Here is a 13,595-nt window from a genome sequence, read left to right on the forward strand (position 1 = left end):
CTGGTTATTTACACCACCGCTTCTTGTCCTGTTGTTTGCTTTTTACCCTCCGCGTTATGCTGAACTCGGACAGTCACGTGCGAACATCGCCGCGAGTCTAGAGAGAAGGAGGACGACGACTTCTCACCTGGTGTGTCCCTTTGACTTTTACCGACAGGGAAATATTCCTGTTTTTTTTATGTGGTAAGTTTTTTTTTTCTTCCTGCCCAAGGAGCTTATTCTTTGACTTCTAATGTTAGGAAGTAGACTACCGCGCTTGTAAAAGTTTGCACCGTGTTGTTAATACCTGCTTTGAGACACTAGCTTGTTGTTTACAAGTTCCGCGTGGACTTTATGCGCTTTTTAATTAGTGACCGGCTGTTTCCTACTAAGCTCAGTTAATATGCGGTAAAAACCCAAATAAACACAACTTACAGTTTCACACCTGCACATTACATTACCGATGGGTATCAGGTTATAAACTACGATACTTAAAACATATAATATAGGAGCACATCACCGCTTTTTGTATATAGTTGCTTCTTAATAAGCCCACATGATCATTTACAGCTTTTAATGTTTGCTTTGACGTATTGGATTGGATAACTTTCTCTTTTCCAATTTTAAAGAGGTCACAACTTGGTATAAGCAAGTCAAATTTTGCATTTACAATATATATTTTTAAAAGTGCTTCAGTAGCCTTCAATTCATAATAATATTTAATTTTAAGCCCATTTCATTATGCATGCTTCATTGGGGGGGTAAAGAGAGACCACCGTAAACCAATCCATTCTCGTGTCTGTTGAATTCCATCACAAAAGCAAACCCCTGTTGTTCTTAATGAGGTACTGATTAGGTGATTACCTGAACTCAACTGCAATGGGAAAAACAGAGAAATATGACATTTGTGATTGGGAATGCATAAAAAAAAAAAATCTCTGTCTGAACTCTTTACAGGTTAAAATCACTCTTTTGTGTTTAAAAATGAGTATGAAGTTGTTTTTGTGTCATTTAGGGTTTGAAAATCAAATCTTTTTACTTGTTTTGGTCGCTTGTTATTTTGTATAATTCACTGACATTACTTATGCTTGCAGTTTTGGGGAAATGTTGTCAGTGGCTCATAGAATAAAACAAACAAACAAAAAAATTGTTTTCACAACGCCTACCAGTAAGTAGCAAAACCAGAGAAGCTGATAATTTTACAGTAGTTTCTAAGAGCTGTACGTGCTTTTCTCTGTTGAATTGCCTTCGTTGTTCTTTTTAAAGTACACACACATTCAAAATTATTTGCTAAAATTTAGATTTCATATAGGACTGGCGAAAGCCTTATCGATAGATATTATCAGCAGTGTGATCACCTTACCGTTGATGCATGCTCCATTTTTCAATATTCCACTCCAAGTCAAAAAGGGATAGAATATTAAGTCTTATCATGAAGATCCTGCAATCACAGCTCAATGCTAAATTTCTCCTCATACTCTTAAGTGTCTCGTCACCGCTCTTCTAATTACAGGGGGTTGGGGGGGGGAGAAAAAAAAAAGGAAACAGCCCTTTTTTGTTTTCAGAAAATTCTAACACGCTCTTCAGGCCTGTCTTCTGATCAGCTTTCAGCCCTCGGATTTAGCTTTAGCCACCCTTCTTGTTCAGGCTGCAGGGTGCACAGGTGTTCCCCTTCCCCAGTTATGCAGGTGTGGGCAAATCCCTCCTAAGCCCCCCCAGCCCCACACACACTGTTTCACTCAGCAGCTCTCACTCTTCAAAGGCCAAAGCGGCAATAAATCCCCCTCATGAAATATGTCGGCGACCGTGCACAATCGGCCCCTTTATTCAAGTGCCCCCCTCTTATGATTTCTTAGGACATAATTAAAGCTGGCCCTGCTCTCTTGTTTACCTGTTGTTGGCATGCATGGTAGTAAGCGAGGTCACTAGGAGGCACTGTGTTTTTTTCCCCCCCTGAAGGCAATAGGAGAGATGGAGAGTGACCAATGTTGGGAGCAGCGCACTTATTACCCCGGCTCTCCTTTCTCTCTCGCCGCGTCCCATTTTTTGATTGCTGCATTCATCATCGGGTGGTCGTGCTCTACATTATGGTAATAGGAAAATGAATGTCCTCCACAGGATTAATGTGTATACCCTGTCATATGTTTCAATCATTTATCAAAATTAAGATTCGGGCTGCTTTCAGCTCGATGAACGCTGGCTGTTTGCAAGGATTGCGTCTTAAATATGGAAATGATTGCTTCTGTCTGAGGCGAAGCGGAGGGAGCTTTTTATTTGTTCATCAATTAAAAACTTTGCACGCCGTTCCTGGTGAATACAGAAACCCTTTACGGTGGGAGTTGCTGAATGATTTGGATATAAAATTATTTTAGATCATCACTGGAAAGCAGATTACAAACTGTTTTCGGACTGTTTCTTCGCTTTTGAGTTTCACCATCTCCCATCCCTCCCAACCCCCAACTCCTTCTGTAATTACACAGCCTGCTCGCTAAACCCCTTGAGGTGTTGTTACATTTCAGGGAAAGTGGTTAATACTATTAAGAGAGTGGTACACCAGCATCACTTTCCCTAAACACATCCCAGAGCCCAAATCTACTAAAACTACTCATGGATGGCTAACTTTGCTCTGTTACAGAACGTTAAGGCTTTTAAATGGCACCTGTTCAGGTTTTATCTCTGTTAACCTCATAGAAATGTTTCCATGACAACCTCTATGCAAGTTAAAACAACCTGAAGTGATCAAACCTGCTTTTTTTTTTTTCCGCCTTGCCCACTCTCGCACTTTGATTCTCTTTTCTCTGTAAGTAAGGATGGAATCTGTGTTGACAGTTTTGGCCTTTAGTGGCACTTTTGTGCCGCACAAAAGCATTTGTTTACCAGGATCATACGCTGCAAGCTGTCAGACTGAGAGAGATTGACTTCTTAAGATAAAAGAGTGCATTACATGCTTAAGAGGCCACCCCTTTTTGCGCTGTAATTATCCACATCACGGTAATGATGTTTTGTGTGCCCCAGTTACTAAGAGTCTGGAGACGGCTCAGACTTTTTTAGTTACGCTCTGGGTCACTTCTTAAAGCCCGACCAGACTGACTGTGAGTCGACAAGAACCGATGTGACTCCTTGGCTGGAGAAAGCTGTACAGGGTGGGGTCAGGAGATGTGGATTATAGAGGAGATTGTTGGAACCTACTCGCTTGCAGTTTATAATCTAGTGTAGAATTTCCATTTTTCCCTTTGTTTTCATTTATGTCAGATGTCATGTTTGGTTTGTCAGCTTTGGGTTTCTCGGAGCCAGAAACAAATGGAACAAATGGCCAACATGAAATGGAAAAGGGATATTCAAAAAAAGTTGAAGGAAAACAGATTCGAAGGTTGTGTAAACAGTGATTTTTAAATGCATGTAAAATGTTTCAAGGTTTTCATGCAGCAGTCCTTTGTGCCCTCTTCACTGTGCTACCCCTGTCCTTGCAGCGGTTCCTTACGCATTTTTACATGTATACATAGATATAAAAACATTATATAAGTTAATTACACACAGACACAGTCTGATGTTTTTGAGCCAATGTAAACACGTTGACAATTTTTAATAGAGAATTGTTGGCTTAACAAAAAGCATGTCAAAATGCCTGCTTAAAGGTGATTTTCAAAGAATACTTTTAATCTGAAAAATGAGCCTTACCGGAAGGCGTACACTAATTTATTAAAATATGATTATACATGCTTTACCTTAATTTGGTAAAGCACAGCTATGCCAAATTAAAATTTTTGTACTATAGGTAATCAAATGCAGTCCATAGCTGAATATGAATCTTAAGTCAGTTATCAACTTTAGAGACATTAGCCAGATGCAGTGAATTACTTACAATGCAAAAAAAAAAAAAAAAAATTCTTACAGTTTTATATTTCTTGTGGCGCCCCTAAACAAACTGGCGCCCTGGACAGAGAGCCGTAACATCCACATTAAAACAAATACTACTGGCCACAGACCAAAGGTTGTATTTGGTTCTCTTTTACTTCAAAAATTGCATGTTTACTTGCAGGTCAGTGCAGTGTTTGAGGCATCACTGTTTTTACAGTGTGAAAAATGTCAGTTTTGGGGTCTAGCCCTGACTAAAAGACACAGAGGGTCACTTGTGGTAAGAGGCAAGGTCGATGTTGCTCAGACCACATTCAGCCATCAGCCTTGTCACTCGTAAACAGTCAGACATCATGTGAGGCATCACTATAGCCAAGAGCAGTAGCTACCTCAGCCCTTGTTTGAATGCACGGACTGTTGTCAAGACATTGTTTGAATGTAAGATAAGTGAGAACTGTTATGCGCCATCATCAAATCAAATTAAAGCCAGAAAAAGCCTGAATTATTTACTTGTATAGAGATTAATTCCCCATAATTGAGAACTAGCATAGCTGCTTTAACAATAAAAACATACTGTTTTGTATTGCTGAGTTTTATCAAGATATATATATAAAGGAAAAGGTCACACCATAAAGACTCAGAAAAGGAGAAAAAGATCTGTTTACTTTGAACATGTTGTGGGTGAAAGAAAAAAACATGGGTGGGGGGTGGAGGGATAATGACAATAACAGTTTTTGACAGGCACATTAGGCTGCAGAAAGAGCATCCAGCTCGAGGCTGAGGGCATATGGTGCTGCCTTCTGCTGGCATAGCTTTAGACCAAGTTACAACACTCGCGCAGGGTCACGACTGTCTCGGGTTTGCTCCTTCTGTCTCACCCATCTAAACAAAAACAGGAGGCATAATGCAAATGGGTGGGAGCTTAGTAGTGGGGGCAGTGGCGTAGAGGACCATGGTCAGGGAAAGGTTGTTGTACACTAGCTGCATGAATGCTGCAAGTCATGCCCCATTTGTGTCAGGACTTAATATGGTCAAATGTAGAGGAGAGACATTTGACATTTGTACAAATGCGTCTTTTTAACTTTTTTGGATTCTGTCACTGCCACACTGGCACGCATCTCCTCTCATCATCTGAACACCGCTCATCCTTTCAGTCCTTAATCTTATTCTAAACAATGGCAGTTGTTTCCACCACTTTGCAATGTGGGTCGGACAGACTTGGCTAATGTGTTGGATGACGCATGGCTTTGGTCAGAAGGCAGCAGATCGGTGGGCGGGTAATTACAGCCTTCTGTGTGCCTTCCTGGATTTTCCTTGAATCACAGTCATAGGCCGTGAAGTTCAGCTTCCAGTGCAACTCTTGAGAATGAAATGAAATAGTCAAAACATATGGAGCTAGCAAAACAATGGCTTATTTTTTATGATATTTGATGAGTGGGTTTTAATTTAGATCGTCACTTCTGGCAAACAGTAGGGCAGATGGTGCAGACTTGAGTGCCCATCAGAGCCTAAATACCCCCAGGCAGCTGTTGGTCATAAACTTTTTTTTTTCTTTTCAATTTTTTTTTCTTTTTTTTATGCTCTTGCTCTCTTTAACACGACTTGGGTCAAGAGGAATCAAACCTGTTACAACACCTGTTTCTGCATATGCAAATCTGTTGTTTTGTCATTTCATTAGGCAAGGCAAAAAGACGAGGGTCCCTTGTGGTTGCAAATGCGACTGGCACTGAGCCCAACTGGCATGCCACGCAGCAACAAAGATGCTTGGGGCAGGGTTAGGGGAGCGCGGAGTAGTTGGAACTCAGCCACCAGGTGCCTTCACATCACCAGTTCAGTTTGAATGGGTTCTAAAAAAAAAGACCCAAAAAGATAATTAGCAGCAAGCCTTAGCGGTCACTCTCTCTAACAATATGTGTCTTTGTCTGCTGTGAAAAAAAACAATATTGTTTTAAATGACCCATTGGCACGGTGAAATCTGGTAGAAGCAGCATCATCTTCTGCAGAGACATTATCATTTGATAATGTCTGGAAGATAAATTAAGCTAAACAAATAAAAAAGAAGAAAAAAACAACCCCAAAAGAAAATTTGTAGAAGCAGCAAAAATAATTGAAACAGGGCCAGGAAGTAAAGCGTTATTGCAAAGTGGAAGGAAAATGGCATGATTTTTCAAAATAGTTTACAAATACTTTGTGTCTAGATGTGTGCGACTTTTTGTAAGGTTTGCACGTCTCCAGGGTCTCCCAAACATAATGATTCCAAAAAAGTTTCTCACTTTGCTTCTACTTCACAAATATGCACAACCTTTATTTTGGTCAATCATGATTAAAATACAGAAGAGTCGGTTGTTGTGAACTGACGTGGAAAAGTAAAAGAGGTATGAATATTTTCGCACAGCAGATGCTGTGGAGGAAGGACACATTTCGAAGTCAAAACTGGCAAGCACGTGCCTGCCACGCGCCTGTTCCATTCTTCTCCACCCATGCAACGTTTTCTCCTCCTTTCCCTCCTCCCATCCTCATCCCTTCATCATCTGGCGCTCTCCCGCAATGCTCGCGACTTAACCACATGTGCCAGCGCCAGGCCCGCTTCTGCTCCGGGGCTAATTGTTCACTGGTAAACTGGGGGCTCGTCAGTGGGGGTCTTCCCCTTCATCCAGACGCAGGGATAATAAGCAGGTCGGTGGTGGTGGCAGCGGCGGTGGCGGCAGGGTTACAAATCATGATCCCTTCACGCAGTTTATTTTTCTCCGTGCAAGTCTGGAGATTGTCGGTTGTAATCCGTCCTGTGTGCTGAATGCAACAAATACACCATGAAATTAAAGGTTTTTGCACGAGCATAAAGCAAAAGCTCTGTGGAGATGGCCAAAGCTCTCTGATAGTAGAGTATGTTTCTTCTTCTCATCCTCTCCCTCTGATCATGAGTAATCCACCAATGGTAACATGTAGTTATTGACACTGTTTGATATTCTTTCATTTTAAAGAATCTTTGCCTTGTCTGGATTAATTCGTTTCAGTTTTTGAGAAAAAAAATGTGGCCCATCTTTCTCCATTTCAAATTGCTCTAATCTTGTACCACTGCTGTGTTGTTTTTTTTTTTTGAAGTGTCTCCCTCAGCCGACACTTAAAAGTTTGATGAACGGATGGAAAAACCTATAACTACCTTCGCCACTGAGCTAATCTCATCTGATAACTCAGGCCTTCCTCTTTCTCCTGTCTTTCTCCACCTCGGCTTGGTGGGTCTGGCTCTCAGGTTTGCCTCTCTCTCACCACACAGATGGTATTAAAGCCAGGGCCCCGCAAGCCCCCTCTGATACGGGAGAGTTCATTAGAGATGTGCCTTTGATGGGCAGCCTTTTCATGTGACTACCGGTTTTTCAAATACCTTGATGTCGAAGCTTAAGAAGGCATTGTGCAGTAAGCCCTCCTTTTGATGCGACTTATTTAGATCTGCATAGTAAATCAGGGGGGAGTAAATAACCAGCCAGCAGATGGAAGCAAGGAGATAAGGCAGTGGCGAACAATCGCATTTGTATTTTGTTATGATGTTGACAGCAGCTAAAATTCACTAATCTAGAGCCACTGATCTGCATTTCAAAGAAATCTCATTTAGCAGCAGGGAGGATAAAGTTCCACTCATTGTGTCTATTTTATTGCATTCTTCGCTAATTTATCTGCCCGCAGATTTAACGCACGGGGCTCTGTGGTGGGAGCCAGCGTCCGTGCGTTGCATAGGGAGGGTCTTAAATACTGTGAAAGCGGTTACGTCTAGACTGTGAGCTGAGGGTAATTACACGTCTGACCATGAATAGAATGAGTTTGAAGACTCATCTTTCTTCGGGCAGGCCTGAATCGCTCGACTAATGCTGATAAGGAGCGTTTGGTCCCCACAGAAATATTGCCAGTGACTTTCCATAACACCCAACCCAAGGATGGTATTTACTTTTAAGATAAAGTTATTGTGTACAGTAATCTGACTTGTTAGCATAATGTCGTCTTTCATGGCAGGACGCTTCCCTTTTTTCTGCAGTGTGGAGGTATTTGCGGCCCGGGCCTTAAATAGTTTATCTTGACTTAGTGTGCGGGTGCTTTATGTAAATATTAGCCTATAGCATTATTAGGCCTTCATGAATACTTGAATGCATTTGCCATATTTATAGTTTGATAGAATTTACCAATGGTTTTACATTTGGCAAAGAGACACGTGTGGTATTTGGAAATCCAAGAATTGGAGGTTATGCAGACTAATGGGATGCCAGGTGCTTTTCTAGTGAATAAAATATGACACATATACAGCCTAAAGGTGCTGAAGTGTATGTGGGAGCAAATAATTTAGGAATGGGGGTGTTAAATTTTTACGTCTGACGGTCACCCAAAACTGTTGGTTTTACAGCTGTGTTTATTCACATCAAACTAAATCAAGTTATCATTTCACTGTAAATCCTGTACATTACTGCTTAAAGAGAAAGTTTAACCATCAAGTTCACACAGATTTAACTTGAAGAGATTTGACCAACGGGTAGAATTCAGAAGTAGTTAAGAAGTTAATTTTGCAGCAATCCCTCATTTTGAGTAAGTATATGGTTACAGTGAAAAGAAACAACACTCCATTTAATAGGAGGAAACCCCCAACAGTTCCTTGCTCAGTGTGAGAAGCTATGTGGTCGATTGGGAGTTGTGGAACCAGACCAGGCACAGACAAATAAGCACTGGCCAGAATGTACTTCCTGCATTGAACATTAAAAAAACACCCAATAATTGAACTGATAAGTTTAAAAATGATGAAATAAAAATATTTATTGACAAGGAATAGTTCTGAAATAGCTAAAACAAAACATGTGTAGAACAACTAAAAATAGAAATAGAAATAGAAATAGAAAATATAAATGCTGTTCTCAGTTTTTCATCTATGTCTGTCCCTCCACTCACCTTAAGGAACTAGAGGGTGAACCTCATGCCCTCTTTTAAGTAAACGTTCCTTGGCAATCGTTGTGAGTTTCTGCAACATTTTCCAGAAACTCACAACAGCACAAAAATTATCACAGTTGGCATGTTTTGTTTTTCGGCTGTTCCCTTTGAGCTGAGGGCTTTTTTGTACAGTTCAGAGAGCACATTCCTCAGGATTCAGCAGCCGCTGGTTGCCTGTAGGGGTCATTGGAATTCTGGGAGAATAAAAGGGGAAAAGCACACATGTGCACGCGCGTGTGCGCGCACACACACACAAATATGCACACTTCAGAGTGGAACATCTAGTCCATTGTGTAAAATTTGTGCCCCTTCTGCTACTGCCATTTTCCAAAGTAATTATTATTACTATTACTATTATTTTACTGTAAATGAGATGCATCAGTAGCTGCAATCTTGAACTGAGCACTTGTCCTGCACTGGTGTGATTAAAACAACAGAACCCTTCATCCTAATGGTTCCTAGCATGTGTGTTTTGATGCAGGCAGCTGAATGGGGTACATGAGAAAATCAATGGTGTCAGGTTAACAGTGTGATTTACTTTGCGCTGAGAGCTTGAGCCTTGCAGGCACAGCACCTTTCAACTTTATAGTGTGTGTGTGTGCGTGTGTGTGTGTGTGTATTGGGGGTAGTATATTGTACATTGCCTGTTAGCGCATGCACTTAAACACACACACACAGGCGCACTCTCAAGCTTCTCAGCCGATTCCAGGTGCACTTTGTTGATTTAAAATTTATTGCTCTCACCTACACACCATGCAGAAAATAGTTATGCAACACACCATCCAGCCCACACTTGCCTGCAATAGCAGTAAATGTATCAAATGGGGGGGGGGGGGGACTATTTTGTGAAGCAGATTTGGCCTAACTAATAAGTACTTTCGGGTTCTCTCTTATCCTAGTGAACCGACATCGCCGGACTCCCAACCCAGCCTGTGAAGAACGTCAACGACAGCAAGTTTTCTCCCTTAGGGTGAGTGCTTGAACCTAATCCCCCTCATGTCAACTCTTTAACCTGTGGAAAGATTAGAGCAGCATTACGTATATCTTTTCATCTGTAAGTATTTAGATAGCAGTAAATCAAAACGTGCATCATTCCAAAGTGTGTTAAGAGTATTTTACTTCTATGTGTTTGGATGATTGCATTGTAGTGGTGGGGGTCACAGGGTTCTCATTCCTCCTCTTCAAATGTAACAAATCTTCATCTTGTCCACGCTGATAGAATTCCCCCTCCACTGGGCAACCTTTCCATTGTGCCTGTTTGGTTTTCACACCCCAAGGATTTTCAATCTACTCTCACTTAGAAGTTATGCACTACGGCTGGCAAATGTGGCCAAGCTGAGATTTCAGTTTTACTTATTGTTTTGATGATCTCTTCATTAGAAGTTGTTCCAAGATATAAAGTGTGTCCTTGTTTAGACCTGTTACCAGTTAGGCAAAGAAAAAAGATATAGAGCACAAACTCCAAAGGTAGTTTTTGTAAAAAATAAATAAAAAAAAGAAAAGAAAAAAGTTTTTATATTTTAGATATCTTCTTTTCCTTTTGTTCTCTTCTAGGATGAAATATGCACACTTTGCATCCATAGAAAGCAGAAAACACACTGTGTGAGGTGAAAAGTGGTAAGTGAAGACCATTTTACTTGACCTTCTGCATGTGTGATGTTGTGATAATGGGTATTGTGTTTGCTGTGATGAGCCACGTCAGTCAGTAACTGTTGAGGGGATTCAGTTTTAGTTAAATAGTCTTTGTTGTTGGAAAGAAGTGTGGGTAAAGTATACTTCCTTGGTCAAGGTTTTTGTTTTGTGAAATGATATGGAAGCACCACCTAGTTAAGAATAACAGGCACTAAAAATGAACACCCAATACATATAAATGAATAAAACTGCAAAATCAAAGGAAGCCCAATGCTATTAAGTAAATGAAAAATTATTCAACATAATGTTGAACAGATTGAAGGTTAGAGCTACAAGCAACTGTAAGCAAACTCATATATAATGTATAACTATTACAAGTTAACTAGTGATTGTGGTAGTAAAATATTTAAAATATTAAAATGTTTTTCAGAAATGCTTCAAAAAAGTGCCAGAATAAATGTAGTGTTTTTTTTCCTTTTTTTCTGGCTCTATGGAGTATAAGATTACATAAAAATCATCTTCACCACCTGTTGCTGCACACAATTGGTCAGCTGACTGTAAAACAATTACAATTATTTGTTAAGATCTGATCATGTGAAGTTTAGAATTCAGTTTTGTTTTGTTTTTAAAACACGTGAAAAGGATGAGATTACATCAAAGCATCTTTCTTTAACCTTCATTTTATTTCATGAAAGTACATGCTGTAGGTCAGTATATTTATAAAGTAAAAATAGTTGGCGTACTTAATTTTGACTGAAAAATAAAAAAGGTATTTGACCTACCAATCAATGACCAGATCAAGAAATCTAATGAATTCCACTCTTACAATGAGTCTTCTAATTGTCATTGCATATAGGCATCAAAACATCTGAGCAAATGAACTAAAAATGTTTCTAAAGTTTCACTTTGAATCAAAAACATAGTGCTTGTACTTCCTGTGGTTACATCCACTTCCCCTTTTAAGGTATTCAAAACTCCTGACATAAGTGAGAATGAAGCAGAAACATATGAAGCAGAAGCTTTTAGGTGAAGATTTATTTAGCAAATTTGTGAGATGCTGAACTCCCCAGCACTGCCGGGTTTCTTTAGTCCAGATTTCCACCTAAAAGAGATTTAAATATTAGTTTTTAATTTGTCTAGTACTTCAGTTAAATCTTCAAAGATGAATCCTTTCTGCATATCTGCTGGCCAGAAGAAGTTCTTCTAATCATTGCAGAAAAGTGTAATTACCCCAACACTGCAAGCCACACTTGCAGTGTAGACATACAAAAAAAGAAAAAAGAAAAAGGAGAACAGGAAAAATCTACAGCAATTAAGCACATCTTTTGGTTTCTTTAAAGAAGCTGCAGTTTGGACTCAACAGCCCTCTGCTCACATTTCCAGGCTGAAATTGATTTCTTGTCATAGATCAGAGACCTCTTGTCATTCCATTTTCAATCCCCAAATGGTTTCTCTGAGCTGCTAACTGTCATCCCTGTGAGTGGGCAAACAGGGGAAACCTCCATGGGTCTTTACCCCGGGCACTTAAAGCAGCCAATGGGGTAAAGGCAAAAATCAAAGGGACTCGGACCATTCCCCATTGGTAGCCTCTATTGTGTGGCCGGTTTGGGATTGGTAGAGAAGCTGAACACTGGATAGTGGGATGTGGGGGTGGCTGGAGATCAGGAAAAGTAACCCCTTTTTTTCTAATCCTTATCCACCATTAACCCCAGTGCCCCACTGTGTGGCTAAGATCAGGGCCCTTGGTCAATCCCCCATTCACTTCCACCCAGAATATTTTAAAGTTAAGCCCTGATACTTAACAAAAAAAGTCTTACTCATCAAAGGTTTACTTTCCCTGCTTTCCATCTCTTTGCTTTTGCTCTGCTGCCATTCTTGTCTCTGTGGTCTGCTGTTTTGTCTTTGCACTTGGGGAGAGAGAGGTGTTGAAAGTTTTGCAAGTTCCCAAGTTTCCATTTTTCAACTTAAAGTTTAGTCGGAGGTCTGATGGTGTCACGCTGTGAGCAAAGTGGAGCAAAAGTAGCTGAACCAATGGAAACCTGCCCACTGCTAATCTCTCTGATAAATAGACTCCTGATTTTATTCAAATTATTTCCATAAGGGAGGTATATTTTCCTACCTGATATTTATATCCCCAGCTTTCTTTTTCTCCTTAGACATTTGCTGATAATAACAAGACTGATTTGAGTCCAGATTTCCAACTCTGTGTAAACATTTCAAATTCCTCCTCTTTTTTTTTCTCCCTGTGCCATAGCTTTTCCTAGCAACTGTCAGGCATTCGACACATCTGAAAGAGAAATGATTGAGGGTCAGAGTAGAAAAACAAGCAACCATATAGAGGTGCAGAGTTGACGGACGGGAGTGAAGAAAAGAAATTGCATGGAGAGTGTTTGTCCAGAGTGCACAGTTGCCATGAGAATGAAGGTGGAAAGTAGAAGAGGCTCAAAATGAGACTAGCCATCATTGCTTAAGAGAAGATAAAGAGTCTCAGTAAGGCTATTGATCCTCGTGTCTCTTATCTTTCATCCAGCTGTTTTCAAAGTTCCATTTTTTTGGCGGGGGGTTTGGGGGGTATTTTAAGGAAGAATGTGTACTTTAAAAATGTTCTCAGAGAAATGATAGAAAGTCTGCTTTTCCTCAACAAAGGTGGCCTGAGCTTACTTTGGAGCCCCTCCAATTGTACTATGCACCTTCTTTTAGAGAAGGCTGACACTCTGGAAATGAGTGATTGCAAACATTGCATGCGCGACTCTAATTAAAAAAAAGCATCTAGTGTTTCATGTGTTATCCTTTCCCCGCAACCTAATTGGAGAAACGTCGGGCGCGGAAGCCGGGCTTGGATGGCATCCGTCCAAGAGCCAGAGATTATTGTGAAACCCAACCTGAGGCTGGGATGACATCAGAGAGGCCTGACTTTGCGCTGAACTCCGTCTTTCAGGTGGGAAGAATTACGAGCGGCTTCACTCGCAGGTGATCGCGTCCAGTGGATCAGTCGCACACAAGTCCTGCATTCTTCTCCCAAGGTCTAAACGCTGATTGCCCTGACAGATTGAACTTGTGTGTTATCAGCGAACTGTCATGGAGCCTCATTTTTCAGACTGCACACATAGTCCAGAGTTTATGTTAGCCATTCACCAGTATGGTGTTTTATAAGGGAAATTGTC

At 40.6% G+C, this 13,595-nt stretch overlaps 2 protein-coding genes across 4 annotated transcripts in view; one reads left to right on the top strand and one right to left on the bottom strand.

The window, feature by feature from the left end:
- The window catches only part of ppp1r3aa (protein phosphatase 1, regulatory subunit 3Aa), an 11,634-nt gene extending 10,057 nt beyond the window's left edge, over window positions 1–1,577 (bottom strand). The window contains exon 1 of the mRNA XM_016664171.1: window positions 1,343–1,577. Within this exon, the coding sequence (XP_016519657.1) occupies window positions 1,343–1,455 (113 nt within the window). The 5' untranslated portion in view covers window positions 1,456–1,577. The remainder of the gene's footprint in view (window positions 1–1,342) is intronic.
- Window positions 7–13,595, top strand: part of foxp2 (forkhead box P2) — a 110,282-nt gene continuing 96,693 nt past the window's right edge. For all 3 annotated transcript variants that reach the window (XM_016664184.1, XM_007578715.2, XM_007578723.2), the window contains exons 1-3: window positions 7–183; window positions 9,699–9,769; window positions 10,354–10,416. The gene's annotated coding sequence lies outside the window, so the exon portion shown is untranslated. The remainder of the gene's footprint in view (window positions 184–9,698; window positions 9,770–10,353; window positions 10,417–13,595) is intronic.

Source organism: Poecilia formosa, unplaced genomic scaffold (genome assembly GCF_000485575.1).
Source record: "Poecilia formosa unplaced genomic scaffold, Poecilia_formosa-5.1.2 Scaffold9, whole genome shotgun sequence".
Lineage (NCBI taxonomy): Eukaryota > Metazoa > Chordata > Actinopteri > Cyprinodontiformes > Poeciliidae > Poecilia > Poecilia formosa.